Genomic DNA, 23,082 nt, shown 5'->3' on the forward strand with positions numbered 1-23,082 from the left:
TCTAATAACACGAGCTAAAAATTGCCTAGTCCACAGTCGCTAGTCCAGAGCACACAGTCGCTGGGGCCGAAATCGGTCAGGAGAGCATCATCATCATCATGGAACAGCCAATTTTATTTGTGTCTTTGATTCCATATCAAAGTTAGTTCAATATGTTTTTTCTGTAAATATATTATACATTAAGTACAAATTGACGACCGGTCTGGCCTAGTGGGTAGTGACCCTGCCTGTGAAGCCGACGGTCCTGGGTTCGAATCCCGGTAAGGGCATTTATTTGTGTGATGAACACAAATATTTGTTCCTGAGTCATGGGTGTTTTCTATGTATATAAGTATGTATTTATCTATATAAGTATATAATATATCGTCGCCTAATAGCAGCCATAGTACAAGCTTTGCTTAGTTTGGGGCTAGGTTGGTTGATCTATGTAAGATGTCCCCAAATATTTATTTATTTATTTAAATAATATGACTAAGAATGCGTGTTATTAATATTAGGGATTTTGGTTAATTAAATACAGCTTCTATTTATAATCCAAAAGCAATTACTAATAATAAAATTCGCTGAAACGACTGAAATTAATTACAGCTTCTCATAATTATAATGTCAGTTCAAAAAGTTAAGAAACTTCGTTACCAAATTGTAACACGAAATGATATAGAATTAAAAATAACGCGAAGAGAAAATTGGAAGATATTTTAACCTCCGACGGAGGTTACAATGAGATGATAACAAGGCATTTAGTATTCGAGTCACGGAAGGTCGATCCACCTGCTTTTCATATCACGACGATTGCCGTCCCCAAAGATCTTGTTTCTTGGCGGAATGACAATTCTTGTCTATGAAAATCAATTGGGAGTGAGGCCCGGGCTCGGCTGACGATTTCCATTTGGTTAATGGCTTCCTTTATGTGGATCTCTCTACGTACTTGTAATTAATATTTTTTCCGCTTTTGCTTTACGATAACGGGCGGTTCTAATTGGAAATTATACCTATCTTGTACCTACTTACTTTTTTATGTTTTTAGTAGGTACCTATGTAGTGCTTGCATACTCGTATTATGCAAGTTTTTACGAATAAAAGCTAATTATCCTTTAAATATTAGGTGTATAATGTAAGTCCCGTCGTTGTGAATAATAATGTCGATATCTTTATTTTGGAATGTAATAGATTTTGGCAGATACTTATGGTGCGTTGTTTTTTACGCTACTATTGTTGACTGTAATTTATACTGTGTACTGAATTCATTCATAATTTCTCCATGCAATTTCGCAGCTCACTGTACACACCTCGTAGTGTAAGGTTCATTGGATAATTTTGTTTACGAACTATATTATTGTTACAAAGACCGAATATGCAAGTTGAATTATCTCGCATCCATGTGACGTACAATCATCAGTTATTGCCGGCATGACTGCGTTAGCTACATAAGCTCAGCCTGGACTAATAGCGAGACGTAATCTGATCATGCAAATACGTGCGCACCATGTATTCTGGATGTGCGCTGCTGTTGCTCAGTAAAACCGCGAGTCGGACATTACGCAACTGAGTGGAATTGTGATCTTAACAACGCTATAAATGTTAATTTTTCTGAATCAGAAAAATATTTTATGCAAACTGCATTAAATTAATTAAAATATGTACTTAATAAATAGCCAAGCCAAGACATGAAAGAAATAGAACAAAGATTACTGACGCGCTTAAACATGCACTCACACTTAAGTGGAAATGGGCAGGCCACATCTCACGTTACACAGATAAAAGATGGACCAAAACAACCACACAATGGAAGGGGCCAACAGGGAAAAGAAAAATTGGAAAACCAAAAAGACGGTGGGCTGATGACATAAAAGACATAGCAGGAAGCGACTGGATGCATAAAGGCAAAGACAGGGAAACATGGCATAAGATGAAGGAGGCCTTTACCCAATAAGGGGTCCATATTTCAAACAAACTTATAAACTAACCACACTAACATAAACTATATGGAAAAAGAAACTAACAACTATAACAACAACACATTATAATTGTAATTATCCTTTTTATGTGAAATATGGAATAAATGGCTTTATTATTTATTATTATTATTACTTAATAAATTGGCTTCATAAAAATAGGCTTCAATCTCAGCATACCTATGCCAAGCAGAGGGCCAAGCGCTGGTTTTCTAACTAAACCATTGAGCTCGATCGGTCGCAGGTTAAAAAAATGCCGCTCTCGTTGGAAAACGTAACAAGAAGAAGAAGTAAAACAAAAATAAAACTAATATAAATAAAAAGCACAACAAATAAAAAAGTAAATACGTTCCATTTGATATTCTATGCGTAAGTATACAAAATATGTAGAACTACAACAAAAACAACAAAAAAAGAATGATTTGTGTGTGTGTGTGTATTCATGTTTTAAAGTTAGTTTTATAATTATTTGCTAACTTGTACCACAGTGCTTGTTGTTGGCGTGAATGTGACATTTTCAGATGTAGGCACCTAACAGGGAGTGTCATTTAACAAAGAGCAACGTAACCATAACCATCGTAATCAGTTACAAGAAAAAGTTGTTAGACCCCATCACCCAAGCCACGTACCTTCGTTTACTACCGTAAAACGGGGTGAACAGAAATCGCGGGGTGAATAGACTCTAAAATTAGATTTTTGGAATGCGTATATAGTAGACTATTTATTCTCTACAATGATACCAAAAGAACTTAATTAAACTCCCTAAAAGTTAGATTTTTTTGACTCTAAAATAAGGTCTCGCCGAGGTAAGAAATGAAGCCTGTCTGAACTTTGTTCTAGCGGTAAATGTTTTGACATTAACTAAGTAAAAGTTAGCTAACCTGGTAATATAGTATCTGTACTACCTAAATGATTAATAATATCACTAATTTTCTCTATAATAAAGCATTTTTTTGCAAAAAACCAATAACAAGCAAATTTACGTGATAAAGGGGTAAGTGGACACGCATATGGGGTGAACAGTTACGCCATAGGGGGTGATTAGATACAACAAAGGGGTGTAAAGAAACGCCTTGGGGGTTAAAAGACACGAAAAATTTATATATAATAATTTTGTGTTAAATAGCCGTTTAACAGATATATATACCATTTGCCAATAGAGTATCCACATAATAATGTAAAATTCGATGCCTATGACAGCTAAAACTTAATATTTCTATTCACCCCTTTCTTGTGTCTATCGACCCCGTTTTAAGGATATGGAGAAAACAGGTAGTTTTCTTTGATTTTTGTAGAATGTGAATTGGGTAGGTAAAAATTTATTTCACAAATGAAAAATTGAAGAACTAACCAAGACTCATAAAATGATATCAAAATTGTTACTTTTATCATTTGGATTATTGGCGAAAATCGTCCTTGAAGTTGAAAATCGTGTCTTTTCACCCCGTTTTACGGTACTACTTCGTTGTTTCGTATTTTTTTTATTTCATAATGTATTTGGTAAACTGTTACCTGATAGTTACAAGTCCGATTAGATATAATAGGGCTACAAGGCCAATCAAAGGTCTCTGTTGCGATGATTAATTTGAGATACGGCCCGATTCGAACAATCTTCAATGCTTCTAAGAAGTCACAGCGGTACGATACCGATCTGATTGGAAGACAAAAAACTCAGACAAAACCAAATAAAATATTGGTATTGATATTTACGTATTGAAGTTTTGGGCCATAGTTATAGTAGGTACTTACTGATTAAATACTGGGCTATAACCGCGAAAATCGAAGTTCGCAAATTGCGGGCATCTTTCTCTGATTCTCTAATTACGCCTTCATTGGAGTAAAAGAGAAAATCCCCGCAATTTGCGAATTTCGGTTTTTGCGGTAGCCCCCCTGAACCCTGAACTATACTGGTTAGACAGACTGTGGGACTAGGTGTGTATTTAGAGCGAGCGGTTGGAACAGTCTCTGATGTACGGAGGAGTGAAAATGAGATTGGCCAGCTGCTAGGATTCTGCTTTTGGCTACTTCAGGCAGATCTTGTTAACAGCGTGCGATGTACAGTCGACGTCAAACTATCAGTCCTATTCGGATTTCGAGATAATCACAAGATCTTGAGACGATTTAGAGATCAACTAGATCTACATTAGATATTGACTAGATGTGACTTAGATATCTAAGTCATAACTTGTCGAAATCGTTCAAGAGGACCTCCAGAATCGCGGAAACGTCAAATTTGACATATCTATCTTACAAATATCTTTAAATTATCCGTATCGTAACTTGTTGAAGTCTAGTAGAAATCTAATTCATTTTCCGAATCGAGCCGTATGTATCGTACGTAGGTAATTGAATTAAAGTTTTGTTATAAAATATAGATCAATTAAATCATAGACGAATTAATACACTCATTTATACCCATTGGGGTGTATTATTTTTACATGATACAAAGATATTGAAGATATATACGCGATGGTACCCCTTACTATGAGCAACTTTTATTAGATATGAGAGCAACCAGGCATTCGTAAAAAAATGTTTGGTGTTCCATACTAAAAGTTCAATTCGACACAATTTATCGATTTCTGTGATTTCAGAGTTGTAGCTTGCTATCAGTTGATGACAGAAATTAGTACAATCGCGTACATATATCTAGTATCACCTAAAAATGTCACCCAGTATGCATTGTTTAATCCATCTTAATGTTAATAATGCAATTACCTGAACCCAATAACTCAATTATCTAATTCCCAGCGTGTTCGACCACCGCCGGCGCCGGCGCCTGAATGCACTTGCGCTTGCGCGCCGGTGCGGAAACGTGACGCAAGATGGCGACAAGAAACGGACAAAAGGAAATCAGGGCGCCGCGCAACCGGACCTTGACACCGAGTGCCCTTGACTCCCGTGAAAAGCGAGCGAGCCTGCCACATCTGTATAGTTTTTTCACGTTAGATAAAGATAGAAAAAATATTTGGCATATCACAATGAAGTTCTTACAAAGGTCTGACACGCACGACAGTATTACCCTGCCCATCTTGATCTTGACCACCTCACCAACACAAAGTGTCCTAATTACCTAGCCACATACATTGTTGTTGGTTATTGTTATTACTGCCACATATGTTTTTTTGGACATGCACCTACTAGACAAAGATAAAAAATGGCATATTACAAGTTTTTTAACCACCAAGGTCATCTCCCAGGAATACACATGAATATACACAGTTTGGTTTCGGCTGGTTCCAGCATAAAAATCATGATTCGGTCGAAAATTCGGTTTCAGCTAAAACTATAGCAAACAAGACCTTGGGTTTAGGTTTCGGTTTCGACAAAAAATCTTGTTTCAGTCTAACAAATACCTACCAAATGTGTCCCATAATCGCCAGTAAAGTGCCACTATCGTGCACACAGCTATTACAGCCGATATTATTGAAGTAAGCAGAGGCTTTGCCCAGCAGTGGGATATAATGGACTCATAATAACACTTACAATACCTATTCCAATACTATATGTTACGGTTGCGAGATTTTTTGCAATTCGCATTTGTGCCGAAAATCTAATTACATATTAGGTAGCAATAGTCAAATAGCACGTGTTCAGATCAATGATCAATGGACATTTACAAGATAGGCACTTACAATTAATTAAGTGAATTTCTAAGAAAGATAACAAAAACTGTGCTCGTAGAACTAATCAAAATGTAATAAGACAACGCGCCAGAAAAAAGTACTTTGAAGAGAGATGATTCTTCAACTTCTACGAACATAATGATTTCGCAAATTTAATTAAAACAAATGATACCGTAAAACGGGGTGAGTAGGTTTCGCGGGGAGAGGTGGGTTATGAATGGGGAGAGAAGGTTAGAGAGGGGGGTGAGAAGGGATTTTAAGGCTACTGCTACAAAAATAATGTATTCCAATTTAAAATGGAGCTATAATAATACGCACTATAAAAAAAAATCGATCCAACAATCTTCCAAAATCACCTTTGTATGAAAACCCCTCTCACCCCAAATACAAGGCACTACTGGGTGAGGTGGGTTTTCCTCTTTATCGACAAAGTTATGAAATGGAACTACCCAAAATAAAATAAAAACTAAAATACAAACGTCCGGAACATTTATTATATACACCATTCAATTTTCATATGTAAAAATAAAATATTATCGAGGTTTGAATTTCAGTTTTGACCCTACTCACCCCATTTTACGGTAATCCCTTAGAATTCGATGTTCTTGTGACATATCGCACCTCTTGTAAGCGTTTGTAATATACACTAGCACTTCTGTATTCGCGTATGAGAAATTCTCAGAAAGTATTATCATTCTCGGGATAAAAGACCCTTTTTATCCCGAATGTCGTTGGTGTTTCGGTCCTCGAAACGATCATTAAATTATAACTCGAGTATGAAACTATTTTTTTTCTTTACGAGTACGTATAATAATTAGAAAAAAATGAAGTTTTAGCAAAGAGTAAATACCTATTGTATGTATAGCACACGTTACACATTGGGACTAAGACTAGATTTTGGCATTGCCTCAATTGTCATTTCATATAATATCACGATATTATTTAAAATTATCATTCCTACCAATATATTTAGGTGACAAAGGAGCTGGCACTTATTGAATAACCACCCTACCTTCCTGTTGTCTTCGTCTATCTTTAATGAATTGATTTTCCTGAAGCTGTACCATTTACTGAGGTGTGTAATAAAGAGTATTCTACCTATCTGTTTATTACGCGAGTACTTTTATAGCCAATTAAAATCTATTTTTGGTAATTAAATTGTATAGGTACCTACATATTGGATTTTCTTTGAATCTGCACTATTTCCAGTAACTGAAAATGTAATTTTAAACCCATTTAACCGAGAAGGCATTATAGCGACACCTATTACGTCTTAGACACATTGAACCTAAAGTTAATTGACTTACGAACTCGCGCGGACATTACCTTGACATTAAAACGATCAATCAAAGAGTATTGCAACAGTATATAAGCCTAGAGAAAACCGTAACAGGCATCATTTGGCAATCATTGCTCAACAGAACCAGGAGCACAGGAAACCATGAGAGCAATCACGCTGGTGTGTCTAGCAGTAGCCGTGGCGGCTGTGGCGGCGCGGGACCCGCGCTACAAGAGGAACGCGGACCTCGAGGAGGCGGCTTCCCACCACTGGGAGAAGGGTGGCGGCGGCGAGCACCACGGCGACCACCACCACGAGCACGGCGGCGGCGGCGAGAAAGGCTACAAGGGACACCACGAGCACGAACACGGCAAGAAGGGACACTCCCACCACGAAGGCCACAAGGGCCACTACGGCGAACACGGCGGCCACAAGAAGCACCACCACCACGACGACGGCCACTATGATGAGCACCACCACGGAGAAAAGGGAGAAAAAGGACACGGTTTCGAAGAAAAGGGACACTACCACAAGGGACACTCCACCAAGGGCCATCATGGTATACACAAAATAGACGAGTTCAAGAAGGACAAGCACTTCCACGACAAGCATGGCGAGTCTGGCTTCGAAGAGGGCTACGGCGGTCACCATCACGAGGGCGGACACGAGAAGGGCGGCCACTTCCACAAGGGACACAAGGAGGGCGGCCACCACGAGCACCACCACGGCAAGAAGGGCCACCACGAGGAGGGAGGACACCACCACGACCACAAGGGACACCACGACGATGCCGGCCACCACGAGCACTGGGGACACCACGAGGGACACGGCAGCAAGGGCGGACACGAAGACCACAAAGGATGGGACTGGAAGAAGGGACACAAATAAGTTACCTATAAGTACATAATTGTTTAATTGCTCGCGCATTTGTTTTTGTTAATGTTTTGTGATACGGAATGAAATAAATTATTTAAATATTTTATATATGTCATGCTAATGTTGTTAGTGTTGCATTGTTTTCCTTTCCTACTTTTTGATAAGTATTTAGTAATGTCGCTAATGTAATAATAATTATCTGAACAGGTGATATTACTAAATTGTTATACGATTAGGTACAAGTTCACAGATTAGAGAACAGTAGTTCTAAAACCGGTGGACCGCGACCTCTAGAAGCATCCCTTACCTATCCCAATCCCTTTGTTGACTTTACTCATCACAATGTAATGTCTTCCAAACATTCAAAGCTTAAAATGCATTGCGATAGAAAATCGTATCGGAAATGCCACATATTAATCTCGGATACATCCCTTCACAGAGTCTTTCCACTGCAAACTTTTGTTTTTAGTAAACAATTCTGCATTGCGCACTTTCCCCACTTACATGTGTGACCGGGCAGCGAACAGGCAGCAATAAACCTGCCTTGGCTGCAAACGCAAACTTTTTGCATTACCCTAGTCTGCAATTCTTGCAGCCCGCTTGCTAAGTTGCGAATGCGAGCTGAAACCTAAGTAGTTTATTTGTTGAAGCTGCTAACAATGTATTTTTTCATTCACGAACTATTTTGGCGAGCTACGTCCACTTTTATTTTATGTTGGTATTCTCATCAAGTTTTTTGTTTCAATTTATTTAGGAAGCAAACAGTCATATACAAATAACACATATGAATGAGACCTGTAGTTCCATTAAATGTAAAAGACTATAATATTCATAACATAACAAGTCGAAACAGGGCCTATTAGGCACTGCACATAAAGAGGAAAATAAACAAATTGAGAAGTACATAACTGAAATAGTTAATATCAACCTTTGCCATTTAGTTATTCTTACAAAAACATATACTACGTTGCATTCTTAATATGCATATACCTATTTAACAATGACAGTAAGAGTTGAAACTAGTAAATAGATAAGAACAAAGCTTAGTATAGAAATTTATAATTAGCATGGCATTAGTCATGTATTTTTCACCAATATGTTTCATGTTTTTAACACAACTAAGGACGAAAATGGGTAAAGGAGCTTGACGGGAAACGTAAGTACTACACGACTTGCTAGAATGAGTTGCGTTCTCGCGCGCGACTCTATACATCCAGCGCGACTTCAAGTATGGACTCGCGCGTGAGACCGCAACTTATGCTAGACCGCCTGAGACTGGATTTGAATCCTTACATAATATGGAACTTTGTCTGTGTGAGTTATTGATACAAACTATTTTTTTAAATTAAAGGAAAAAATGGAAAAAGTTACGCTTTTGACAGAGCTTGAACACGCAACCTCCGAAATCCGTGCGTTGCTCTTAACTAATTAAGCTACGGAAGCCTACCAGAACCTCGCAAATTTTTCCATTCTTTCCCTTATGTATTCCATTTTTTACAAGCTTTTATTTAGTTTCACCTGACCGTTGTCTGTCTGTCTGTCTGTCTGTCTGTGTGTAATCAAATCTTGCAAGTTAAATTTGATCCACTTCCCGTCTTCCGATTGAGCTAAAATTTTGCATGCATGTATAAATCGCATGACAATGCAATATTATGGTACCATTGAGCTGATCTGATGATGGAGACAGGAGGTGGCCATAGGAACTGTGATGAAACAACGCAACCTAATTGTGTTAGGGGTTTTTAGAATTGTCTCGATGAGTATTAGTTATCTGTCGTAAGAAAAGTACAGTCAGCGATAAAAGCTTGTACCAAAAATGAAATTTTTGCCAAAAACTTATTTCCTTTAATATAAAATTTGGAATAACGCTCGCAGACGTATCTGCTTGTTTAAAAATTGGTTAAACTATGCTATGTCCCTTTTCTCCAGTCTCAAACTATCTCTATATCAAATATCATCTAAATCAGCAGACAGTTATACATATACTTTATCATTTATAATATATTATCTTAGTAGGGATTATTAAATTATGCATTGAAAACTAAATAATATTTTGCCCTTGTATTCAGGTTGTTAACAACATTTTTTCGGAGTTTGCGTGTTCAAGCTCTAAATGAAATTACCTAGTATTCACTCGACGTTCGTCCGAAAGCAATATCTGAAATCAAGAGATCATTTAAATAAAAAAGAAACGGTTATTGCAAAATTAAAAAGCTTTTTTGGTAATAAAATCACAACGTTACTTAGACCAGCAAATTAAAATAAGTACCTAAGTATTTACTTTACTTATTTTTTTACAATTTATGAAATACAAACTATTAAGGGGCACTTGCACCATCCAGGGTTAACCACACTAATACAATTTATACTCTGTTTTGATGAAATTTATTGCAATATTTAATTAAAGTGCTTATAGTTATTAAAATATTTCTTGGAATAAGTAAATAAAATGTACCGTAAAACGGGGTGAGTAGGTTTCGCGGGGAGAGGTGGGTTATGAATGGGGAGAGAAGGTTTGAGAGGGGGGTAAGAAGGGATTTTAAGGCTACTGCTACAAAAATAATGTATTCCAATTTAAAATGGAGCTGTAGTAATACGCCTAATAAAAAAAAATCGATCCAACAATCTTCCAAAATCACCTTTGTATGAAAACCCCTCCCACCCCAAATACGAGGCACTACGGGGTGAGGTGGGTTTTCCTCTTTATCGTCAAAGTTACGAAATGGAACTACCCAAAATAAAATAAAAACTAAAATACAAACGTCCGGAACACTTATTATAAACACCATTCAGTTTTCATATGTAAAAATAAAATGTTATCGAGGTTTAAATTTCAGTTTTGACCCTACTCACCCCATTTTACGGTAATAGGTATAAATGTAATGTACGTGTGTATGTTGTATGTAACCTAGGCTAAGATTAAAATGTAGGAACCTATAAAGAAAAATATACCTAATATTAAAGCAAATGTACATAAATGAGGAATAAACTTTACAGTTCTTGAAGGCAGTATACAATTTCAGCGTAATCAGTCTGGATCAACGTAGTCGTGTTCACAGATCACTTGAGCACTATGCATTGGCATTCCTAGCAGTGCACAGTGCTGGTATATCCATGGGACTCCAATACCACCGACTGACCATTATAACACTCCTCTGTTTGCGACGAGGGTTAAAAAAACCGGGCAAGTGCGAGTCGGACTCGCGCACGAAGGGTTCCGTTCCGTACCATAATGCAAAAAAAAAAAACAAAAAAAAAGCAAAAAAAAAACGTTCACCCATCCAAATACTGACCACTCCCGACGTTGCTTAACTTTGGTCAAAAATCACGTTTGTTGTATGGGAGCCCCATTTAAATCTTTATTTTATTCTGTTTTTAGTATTTGTTGTTATAGCGGCAACAGATATACATCATCTGTGAAAATTTCAACTGTCTAGCTATCACGGTTCGTGAGATACAGCCTGGTGACAGACGGACGGACGGACGGACGGACGGACGGACGGACGGACGGACGGACAGCGAAGTCTTAGTAATAGGGTCCCGTTTTACCCTTTGGGTACGGAACCCTAAAAAGCGTTTCTGTGGGTTACCACCGCGTGGCACATTACTATGCCTCATATTGCCTAGTCCACCTAATAGATAATCTGTGACCGACCATTAATACTAAACACGTGTAGCTTTGAGAATTTATTGTGATGATTTCGGAAATATTTGATTATATATTATGTACTAACGCTACCCGGGGGAAATGTTTCATGATTAAATTGGAAACTGGAAAGTAATATAAATACTTGTCCCGAGATATTACGCAAAACAAATTCAAACACTTCAGTCATTTATATTTAAAATACAATAGATAAACTTTGATTTCCAAGTGAAAATATATACAGCTTGCAGTTCCTAATAGTGTTGGTAGAAACTCGAGTCCCAATAATCCCAATAACGCCTAGTTTACCCTCTGGGTTGGAAGGTCAGATGGCAGTCGCTTTCGTAAAAACTAGTGCCTACGTCAAATCATGGGATTAGTTGTCAAGCGGACCCCAGGCTCCCATGAGCCGTGGCAGAATGCCGGGATAACGCGAGGACGAAGAAGAGAGAAACTCGAGTCTTTGATTCTAAACTAGACTCGTTTTTACGAGACTGCGCTGAAAAACTTCCAAGTCTTTTAAGTTCCGAGTCGAGTCCTTTATTTTATCCTTTTTAAGCTCTCGGCCCTCCAAATAAAGACTCCGCCAACAATTTTGTACGTTTTATTTAAATATCATATATATATCTAGTACACTAAAGAAAATAAGCGTTATTGTATGGTGTAAGTACCTAAACCATGAAGACAATTTTGATTATTTTTGGAAAAAAATGAGACTTCGCTGAAAAGGACACAAGTCTCTACAAAAGACTCGGGTCACTAACATGTTGAAAAGAACTCGAGTTTACATTTAATTATATGAGTCTGTAAAACGCACTTGAGCCTTAAAGCAGAGGACTCAAAGGACTCAGTCTAAACCAACACTAGTTCCTAAACAAACAGCCTGGCTAGTAATAGCCAGTACCTGCATTCGGGATGCAAATCCGGCTGCATTCAATCTGCGAACGGCCGCTCGGCTCCGACTTAACAATAACGCTACGCTTTGTGTAGGACTACGAGTAGCGTCTGCCCGCGTCTTTGTCCGCGTTAAAGATGTTAAACTGTATCCACCTCCTCGCCTTGGTAGTCCCGTTCTCGATTGTAACCTCATTTCACCCCCTCAAAGAAAGGAAGATTTGAGATATTAAAACATCCACATATCCTAACAAACTTTCATATTTATAAAATTAGTAGGATTAACTTTAAATATCTTCGAGCAACACCGGCTTCCGACACATCGGAAGGGAGGGGCCCAAGCGATATCTCACCGTACAAATCTTTCTGCCATTTTTCGCGGGGGGAAAGGTGCACACAGTCGCACTTCTCACACACTTACATACAAAATCCAATCTGTAATGACAACACAAATACATAGAAAATGACACACGTCAAAGACAAATCTTGCAAACCTCGATCTCTTTTTGTGTACGGACGAGTGACAAGTGTCACAACACGCACACTAACACATTTTCGTTGAAGTATGTTATTGTATTCTGAGAGATGAGATGTCGGATTTGTCGCTCGACCGATCCGCAATTTGTACTGAGCCAGCAAAATCGATAAATCCAACAATTACATGAGACTAAAATATAATAATTGTGTTTGAATGTAATTAAACCTATGATATGTAAAAAAAATATTACATGTGAAATGTAACACTTTCTTTTTCTAAATTTGATGTCCCCGACCTCTTTTTATAACAAAAAACCGAGCAAACAGGCATTTTTGTGCAGCAGTGTTCACGCGCGCGTCTGGACTCGGTCTAGTGAAAAATCCAAGTGCAACTAGTTTTATTACCCGCGCTAGATTAGATTGACGCGCTAATCTTGTACCTCGGCAGAGGGGAAATAGTGCGAATGCCGCCTCCCTTCCGTGTTGCTCGAAGTTAAATATACAATACTTCAGTCAAAGAGTTTTAAAATGTATACATATCATCAGTTTTAAATTTTATATAACAACGGTGTTGCCATTTAATTATAAAATGTAATTCTTATTCTAAAGTTAAACATTTCACTCTAAATCTTATCTTATACCTTTAAACGAGCAATTCTTGTATATTTATTTATTTATATATATATTGGAGATCTCGGAAACGACTCTAACTTTGCTGTATGGGGGTTTTCGGGGGAGAAAAATCGATCTAGCTAGGTCTTATCTCTGGGAGTTTTTATATGTTTTCCGAGCAAAGCTCTGTCTCCCAGATATTATACATATTTCAAATAACCAAACATACATTTTATATGGCAGTTATAAGTCATCTACTTAGCATATTAGTAGAACGTAGAACAACATTTATTTTAACAAACTATGCTACCATTCGCCTGGCACACGGGACAGAATAACAACAGAAAAAGTTTATCCACCCTTCAACAAGACATTCGAAAATCGGCGATGATCTCCCAGTTAGAGTCTGTGCGGAAAGAGAAGAGTCGTAGAATGTATAGGGCTCAATACATTCCACGACTCTTCTATTTCCGAACAGACTCTCAAAAGTAAACGACCATAAGTTATTTGACCGCCATGGTCCATGAACGGTGACCACTGAGTTTAGTAACTGAGCGCTTCCGTGTTTCGGGCACGTTGAGCCGTTGATACCGGCTGTCTATGCCGACGCTAAGCTGGAGTGCCCAACGTTATTTATTGCAGTTTTGGATCATTCATAAAATAAAACAATGTAACCGGGTTATATGGCGCACATTGAATTTGAAATGAATCCCGAATTGTATTATTTCATTAATGGTTATTGCGGTAACAGACGACAATATTTTTGAAATAATTTTACTTACAGCTCCAACACCGCAAGCATACCTAGGTTTACTCGTAGGAATACTTAGAACTGTATGTTGGACAGGTGATGTTCCGGTAACTAATTCTGGTTGAATTTGTCGGATTTTATTTCATTTTCAAACAAAGTACCAAAGCGCAAAGCGTGCATGTAACACCTCTGGAGTTGCAGGCGTCCATAGGCTACGGTGACTGCTTACCATCAGACGGGCCGTATGCTTGTTTGCCACCGATGTGGTATTAAAAAAAAAAGGGGAAATTAGAGAGAGAGAGAGGGAATTTTTTAATTTTTATTTACATACGACCATTTTTACATTCAAAATACAAATATTTTGGATTTCAAAACCCCTGACAAAATTACAACCAGACCATCCAGTGAGAAAGTTGGAAAATATCTCGGAAATTTCAGGAAAATTAAATAGTAAATTAAGGAAACTTTCATTTTGGAAATGAAAATTTCTATCCACATACAAAAATATGAGACCTATCCGAAATTTTTCAATGTGGAAATTTCGCAATTTTGGTAACTTTCCCACAGCACATCATTCCGTGGAGGGTAAAAAAATTTCGACGCATCGGTGCGGCGACGCGACGTTTACCCGCGATAATATACTTAATATAAAAAGAAAACGCATGAGAAACTTCATTAGTTTAAAAGTTATGTTACTAGCTGTGCCCTCGGCGTGCCCGTGGGGGATACAGTGCAAAAAATTTAGTTTTTGGTGTTTTTACGATAAGGCGGGTTCTACCTCATGTTTCCTAAGTAATATGTGGATGGAACTGACACTTAAATTTTAATTGTAAACTATTTGTAATGTGACTTGTATTTTTGATGTGATTCGGTACAGATCAAATAAATTAGAATATCTATAAACATCGTACCTAGACATGTTGCATGACTTGCATGTTACGTGGTCTCTTTAACATTCAGTTCGACACAATCATCAAGTTTTTTTCTTCTGAACCAGCAGAGCAGCTGTTATGACAGACTGCTTAAAATTACACTTTTATATTATTGTTAACTATTATGTTTTGGATTCTATACATTTTCAAGTGATGTTCTCTATCGGAAATACTAAATTTAACTAAGAGTTCATTACAGTAACCTTGACTCTACTAAGCGACGCAAACTTTCCTAACCGCTTTGCTATCGGTATAAAAGGACATTGCAACTGATGCAGCTATCACTCAACAAGCTCACTTCAGTTGACTAACCATGAGAGTTAGCGTGGTAGTGTTGATCGGTCTAGCGGCGCTAGCCGCCGTCGCCGCCCGGGACATCCGGGAGAAGCGCGACGCCGATCTGGAACCCGCCGCCTCCCACCACGGCGGCCACTGGGACAAGGGTGGCGGCCACGAGCACCACGGGCACCACCACCACGAAGGCGGCCACGAGGATCACAAGGGACACAAGGGCCACCACGAGCACCACCACGGCAAGCACGGTCACCACCACCACGAGGGCCACAAGGGCCACCACGGTGAACACGGCGGACACAAGAAGCACCACCATCACGATGACGGCTACCATCACCACCACCATCACGGAGAAAAGGGCGACCACGGACACGGCCACGAGGAGCACGGCCACTGGCACAAGGGCCACGACACCAAGGGACACCACGGCATCGAGAAACACGACGAGTTCAAGAAGGACAAGCACTTCCACGACCACCACGGCCACAAGGGCCACCACGAGCACCACGGCGGACACCACCACGAGGGCGGGCACAAGAAGGGCGGCCACTTCCACAAGGGACACAAGCACGGCGGACACCACGAGCACCACCACGGCAAGAAGGGACACCATGAGCACGGCGGTCACCATCACCACCACAAGGGCCACCACGGCGACGGCGGCCACCACGAGCATCACCATGATCATCATGAACATGGCAAGAAGGGCGGTCACGAGCACCACAAGCACTGGGACCACAAAAAGGGACACTAAACCGTCCTTGCTAACCCCAAAACTGTTGTTATTTGTTGATTTTTTTCTAACGACTGTAAATATTTGTTATGTTTATACAAAGATGAAATATATAAGTTTTTATTACATTTAACTATTATTGCTACCTTCCTCAAACATAAAATAATCAAAATCCCATACTAGACCCGCACGTAACATTGAAAAACAGGCATTTAATTAATAAGGCTTTCAATTTTGTACTAAATATTTACCAACACGACTCACGTCCGATGACAATGGTTATCAATGTTATCATTATCGAGTCAATAGAATAAGTATATTGGTACCAAAACATAAAACGCAATTACGCTTTTACGACAATACACTCCCAAAAAGAGTAACAAATACAAATCACTTACTTGTGTGGATTAACTAACTCAAACAACATCTTCTACAACCATTAAAGTGTTCCATGAATGTAATAGACTTAGGTAATAGTAATAAAATTTCGTTATATAAGTACATATAAATATAAATATTATCCACAGTTTTCACTGCTGACGCTGACTATATTTATTTGAAAATCAGAAATAAGCTTCGTTATCACTTCTCTCCGAATTAGGTAAACCTAGCTAAAAAGTCTGTATCAATTAATCAACCACAGATAACTATCGCTAAACCCCTTTACTGTATTAGAAACAATAATTTCATGTAATCGCTCATAATCTAGAATTAAATAAAGCCTTGTAAAGGGCTCGGTTTATTCTACTAATGGATAACGCTTTTTCTTTTGTGATAATAACAATATGTTATCTACTCGTACGTATTATATAATAAGTAGGTATATACTTAATTATGTAAAAAATATGTTATGAAACTATTACCTGACCTAATAAGAAAAAGCGCTGGTGGCCTAGCGGTAAGAGCGTGCGTGCGACTTTCATTCCGGAGGTCGCGGGTTCAAACCCCGGCTCGTACCAATGAGTTTTTCGGAACTTATGTACGAAATATCAATTGATATTTGCCAGTCGCTTTTCGGTGAAGGAAAACATCGTGAGGAAATCGGACTAATCCCAGTAAGGCCTAGTTTCCCCTCTGGGTTGGAAGGTCAGATGGCAGTCGCTTTCGTAAAAACTAGTGTCTGGGTCAAACAGATCACTGTGTTATGTCTTTCCTGTAGACATACACAAGAGTTAAGGGCTATAAAGGTTAATTTTCTTATTTAACCCTTATCCACGTGAAAAGGTCCTCCTTTTATTTAGAGAACTATGATAAAATCATTGCTTACACGCCCACAAGCTGTTAACTATAGCCCACAGGAGAGAAAAACGTGCTGTTCGCGATAACACACTAGTTTTCTCTCTAAGCAATGATTTTATCATAGTTCTCTAAATAAAAGGAGGACCTTTTCACGTGGATAAAGGTTAAATAAGAAAATTAACCTTTATAGCCCTTAACTCTTGTGTATGTCTACAGGAAAGACATAACACAGTGATCTGTTTGACCCGTCTACGTCAAATCATGGGATTAGTTGTCAAGCGGACCCCAGAGCCGTGGCAAAATACCGGGATAACGCGAGGAAGAAGAAGACTAAGAACTCGATAATAAAATCACATAGCAGCAGCAGTGATAAATACCGTTTTTTTGTGAAAAGGGCAGAGGCAGGTATCAAATAGCAGTTAAGTAACTTTGTGAGTTTTTCTACTCCTGATCATGAGCTCTTTTGGTTCTAAGTAATAGGGACAAAAAGTGTGTCAAGATTTTTATCTACACAAGTACACACATATCATAAACTGTCTATGATGCCTTCAAAATCCGTAAATAATGGCCCACATTACGATAAACTGTTTTGTTACAGCAAATTTCTTATCTGTGAAAATGTGGTAATAGCTTCATTACTATATCAAAATCGATTTGGTAATGCATTCAAATTTCGAACATCTCTGAAAAAAAAAGCAATTTGATTTGACCCCTATTCTAATATCAGTCGAGATGACGTTTTATTCGAAATCAAATGACAATTGCATACAATATTGACAAATCTCGCATGTAAGTTGGTATCGGACGATATGGTAATCGACCCCGACTCTAGTTTGTCTCTGAATTTAAAAAAAACTACCGATGCGTGACGTGCGTGAAAAAGTTTTCATTTGCCGCCATTTGACGTACAGTTTATCTTTTAATTAGTTTGTAAGTAAAAAATAATTTGTTTTCTTGTTTTTAAAAGTAACTATAACAAAAGTTTCATGTAAAATGTGCGATAAAGATATTTCGGAGACGCCATCTCATATCCGTGAGTTCCGCCAGAGAGAAAAGTCGGCTGTAATATGAGGTTAGTGAATATATCATAGAAAGTTTATAATATGTGTGTAGATAAAGCAGTGTATGTAACTGTACATAATTAGGCATTAAAACACTCGTGTGATACTATTATGAAACTCATTTCATTCGTTTCATAAACCCACACTCGTATTTTAATGCCTTTCATTATGTAACAGTCACATAAACTACTATTATTTTCAATTTTTCCATTTTGTTTCGTTTTTTCATAGACTTTGGCAGTAACGAAATGGGAAGATCGAAATAATGTATGAAAATGCTGGGACACTTTTTTTAGGGTTCCGTACCCAAAGGGTAAAAACGGGACCCTATTACTAAGACTCCGCTGTCCGTTGTCTGTCTGCCACCAGGCTGTATCTCATGAACCGTGAGAGCTAGACAGTTGAATTTTTTTTTTTTATGTATGTTCATCGATTACTCCGAGACCCGTAAGCCGATTTGAGTAATTCTTTTTTTGTTCGAAAGGAGGTACTTCCAAGGTGGTCCCACATTAATCTGGTGCTGTTCTGATGATGGGATCTATGAGGAATTGAGGGAACTCCTCAATTTTTAAATGCACATGTAGGGTGATTTGGGTGTTTTCTTAAGCAACTCGAGTATTTTCTCTCGAAAACCACCAATTTGATGAAGTGGACCTGATGATGATGATTGTTTTGATGATAATCATGACGATTTCTTAAAATGTACGACGTTCAGCGATTATTCCGAGACCCGTGGTCCGATTTGAGCAATTCTTTTTTTGTTTGAAGGGAACTGCCTCCAAGAGCGTCCCACATTAATCTGGTGCTGTTCTGATGATGGGATCCGTGAAGAATTGAGGGAACTCCTCAATTTTTAAAGGCACATGTATGGTGATTTGGGTATTGTCTTAAGCAAATCAAGCATTTCCTCTTAAAAACCACTAATTTGATGGAGTGGACCTGATGATGATGATTGTTGATGATAAATGATGATGATTTTATAAGTGTAGATTACTCCGGAACCCGTGGTCCGATTTGAGTAATTATTTTTTTGTTTGAACGAAGTTACCTCCAAGGTGTTCCCATAATATTGTTGGTTATAATCTGGTGACGGAATTCATAAGGAAATGAGGGAACTCCTCAATTTTTAAAGGTACGAGTATGGCGACATCGTTGTTTTTTATAGTAACTCAAACATTTCCTCCCGTTAATAACCCATTTGATGAAGTACAACTGTAGCCTTACCACGAGTTTGACACTACATCTTCGCTATCGTCTTCGTAACTTACTTTCTATACATCTCGCTCGCACTAATAGGATGCCAGTACGAGCGAGACGCATAGAAAGTAAGTTACGCACTCGCTAAGCTAATATGTCAGTGTTAGACTTATGGTAAGGCTACTGAGGAGTCGGGAAATGGCGGTTGAAGGGTTGGTGGTTCAGGCTTCAGGGTCGAAGGGTTCCGTGATCAGGGGTTGATGTGCTGTGAGGTGGAGTGATCTGGGGGTTGAGGGATTGGGTCAGTGGCGGGGCGGAGGATGGATTATGGTTTGTGCACTGTAGTGACAGGAATGATTACGAATTTAGTGATACGCATCATTATTATTTTCATTCATGCGTCACGCGTCACTCATAAGCTGTTAACAATGCCTTACAATTAAAAATGGAGAAATAAAAACTTTTGAAAAAAAAAAGAAAAACGACTTCAAAAAGGATAAAATAAAATATAATCCGTTTTTAAGTATATGCGTTACTAACTGATATGTTTGAAGTCGGTGCCAAGACAAATAGTAACAATACCGGTCAAAAATAATCAGCTTTATGTCTATAAATCACATTACAACTGTACTAATAGGTATTATAATAGTGAAAGTAATTCTGTTTGTCTCTTTGTCACCTTTTCAGCTAAACAACTGCCATGTAAACTGGTGAAATTTGCCATGCAGGTAAAAAGTTAAAGCCCTGTAGATGGTTCTTGAATTGTTTTATATTTTGAAATCAAGTTCTCTGGATAAGAGGCGGGAAATAACTCAGTCCCAATCCCACACCTGAGTACTATGGACAGTTCGAAAATTAGTAAAAATTGCTGTTTAAAAAACATATCGACAATCGCATTGGTTTTATACTAGTACCGACAAACATGGTACGGACTGCGCCAAGGTGGATTGACAGTGGGTTCTTAGGTATCTACAGAAAGTATGATAATTGCTGTCGTGTAAGGCAATCCTTGTTATGGCAAACATTGTTACCGGATCGCCCTAAAATCATGGTATGTTTCAAATTTGGCTTGGCACCGACTTCAAACATATCAGTTAGTAACGCATATATTTAAAAACGGATTATATTTTATTTTATCCTTTTTGAAGTCGGTTTTCTTTTTTTTGTAAAAGTTTTTATCTTGTATAGGTTCGAAAGAGCTTGTGATTCTGAGTAAGAAATTAAATAAGAATAAGTACCCAAGTTTGAAAAAAGTGTCGTGTATGTTACAACTTTAAATAAAATGGGCCCATAAGAGCCTAAATAAGGCCCTTTGTGTGCAAGTGTGGAAAACATAATTATTGTAGGTACCAACAAGTAGAATGGCCCGACTAAAATCGGATCGATGTATACTTATTATACTTATATAAACAGGGAGGTTATAAAAAAGCATTAACTGTTAAATATCGGCTTTCAGTGCGTAAGTGCCGGCAAGGGCCCTTGAGCTCGCGTGGCGAAGGGCACTAAATTAAATTAAAAACACGCCTCGGCGAAACTAAACTGCCTATTATTACTTAGTCAGCTTATTTATGAATTATGACTGATTTTTATTGAGATTCTTGCGTTCTTTTAATTCAAGGGTTTATGATAGACCGATATTGGAATATTTGTATACTTACTTACTTACTGCTGTGGCGCAACGACCCGAAGTGGATCTTGGCCTCCGACACCATAGTCTAATAAAACATGGTCTTCCATTCCCAGAGTGACACGGGCCTACGTCACAACAACATGGCCGCTATATATAGCGCTATCGCATATTATCATATAGCGCTGTCGCATGATGACGTAGGCCCGTGTCAGTTAGGTGACCTAGAAAAGACGGGAATGGAGTACCAGGCGGAGTATATTATTATACCATGTCCGACACCAAAGACCGCCATGCTACTCTGTCCAAAGCCGTTTCTGTTCAGTCGACGCCACCGAGTTCGCTAAGGTCTTTCTGCACTTCGTCTCTCCAGCGGAATATTTGCATATAAATTAAAATATAAATTTGAATATAAATACCGTAAAATGGGGTGAGTAGGCGCAAAACTGACATTCAAACCTCCATAACATTTTATTTTTACATATTCAAACTGAATGGTGTATATAATAAGTGTTCCGGACGTTTGTATTTTAGTTTTTATTTTATTTTGGGTACCTAGTTCCATTTCATAACTTTGAAAAGAATTTTGAACCTATTAATTATATATAATATATTATGGATCTCTGGATTTGAAATAAATAATTGAATTGAATAATGGTGGAGTTGTGGGGGAAAGCCTGCTTAACGGAACTTGAGGATTTCACCTGCGGGATATGTCGGGGAAGAGTCGTATGAAAAATTTAGGTTTGAAAAGACCTTTGAGGGACAGAAAATCAGTATCGCCACATAGAACTAGTAACCCGGCCCGACCGCATTTTTTAAGAAAAAGATTAAAGTTGCTCTTTCAAATCAATACCTGGTTTTTTTCATACCACTCTTACCTCTGGACACGATTATTATTGAAAAACATATTTTACTTCTTCGTATTTTGACAAAAGTATCCATAAAGAAACAACTAGCCAAAACACTTTGATGTCCATATTTAGTCAGACTAGTAATCTAATCGGTACTATATATAATACAAACGTAATAACTTTCATTAAATAAAAAGGGTTTCAGTGCTGCGCATTTAAATATACAAGCTTTCGTGATACGATTCTCAGTCATATAGGGGCCATTATTCGACGCGAGAGGTAAGGATAGAAAACTGGTACGGCTGTACTGTACTTTAACAAAGTAATACAGTGTAAGTACAGACATACAAGGCCAACTGTACCAAAATTGTGAATTGAGAAGGAAAACCCACCTCACCCCGTAGTCCCTCGTATTTGGGGTGAGTTGGGTTTTCATACAAAGGTGATTTTGGAAGATTGTTGGATCGATTTTTTTTTATTATGAGTATTACTATAGCTCCATTTTAAATTGGAATACATTATTTTTGTAGCAGTAGCCTTAAAAATCCATCTCACCCCCTTTCAACCTTTCTCTCCCCATTCATAACCCAACTCTCCCCGCGAACCCTACCCACCCCATTTTACGGTATATCAATATGCACCTCATACACAATACCTACGATTAACTACATAATACCTATTATCATCCAGATAAATACTACTCATTCAAGGTTCAATTTAAAGATGGACCAAATATTCGGAATATTCGGCAAGTTTTTCAATGCTCGTATTCGGCCGAAGCCCCGAAGTCCGTTACTAAATCGTATATAAGGCGAGGCACGCCCTTTGAGACACTTTAAAAAAATATTTTCACTTCGAACTAGCAACATACATTACACGATTATGTCGATTACACAGATTTCCTTCGATGAATCGAATCTAAAACACCACCATATCGACCACTTCGCCTTAAACAAAATGAAGATTGAATACGAACAATCCATTAAACCGTTTAAAGTGGCCAGTGGTATCAATAGCCCGGTAAGTCGA

The 23,082-nt window shown here is 38.2% G+C and overlaps 2 protein-coding genes across 2 annotated transcripts; both read left to right on the top strand.

The window, feature by feature from the left end:
* The first annotated feature begins 6,823 nt into the window (after nt 1–6,823).
* On the top strand, nt 6,824–7,842 carry LOC134804692 (histidine-rich glycoprotein-like). The gene has a single exon (XM_063777862.1). The coding sequence runs from the start codon at nt 7,023–7,025 to the stop codon at nt 7,746–7,748; it is 726 nt and encodes a 241-aa protein (XP_063633932.1). The 5' UTR covers nt 6,824–7,022; the 3' UTR covers nt 7,749–7,842.
* Nucleotides 7,843–15,188: 7,346 nt separating this feature from the next.
* Nucleotides 15,189–16,201, top strand: LOC134804748 (histidine-rich glycoprotein-like). The gene has a single exon (XM_063777996.1). The coding sequence runs from the start codon at nt 15,362–15,364 to the stop codon at nt 16,094–16,096; it is 735 nt and encodes a 244-aa protein (XP_063634066.1). The 5' UTR covers nt 15,189–15,361; the 3' UTR covers nt 16,097–16,201.
* The last annotated feature ends 6,881 nt before the right edge of the window (nt 16,202–23,082 follow it).

Source organism: Cydia splendana, chromosome 1 (assembly GCF_910591565.1).
Source record: "Cydia splendana chromosome 1, ilCydSple1.2, whole genome shotgun sequence".
Lineage (NCBI taxonomy): Eukaryota > Metazoa > Arthropoda > Insecta > Lepidoptera > Tortricidae > Cydia > Cydia splendana.

What these genes read in the sequence shown, in the direction of transcription:
- LOC134804692 (XM_063777862.1), top strand. Translation starts at nt 7,023, where the DNA reads ATGAGAGCAATCACGCTGGTGTGTCTAGCAGTAGCCGTGGCGGCTGTG.
- LOC134804748 (XM_063777996.1), top strand. Translation starts at nt 15,362, where the DNA reads ATGAGAGTTAGCGTGGTAGTGTTGATCGGTCTAGCGGCGCTAGCCGCC.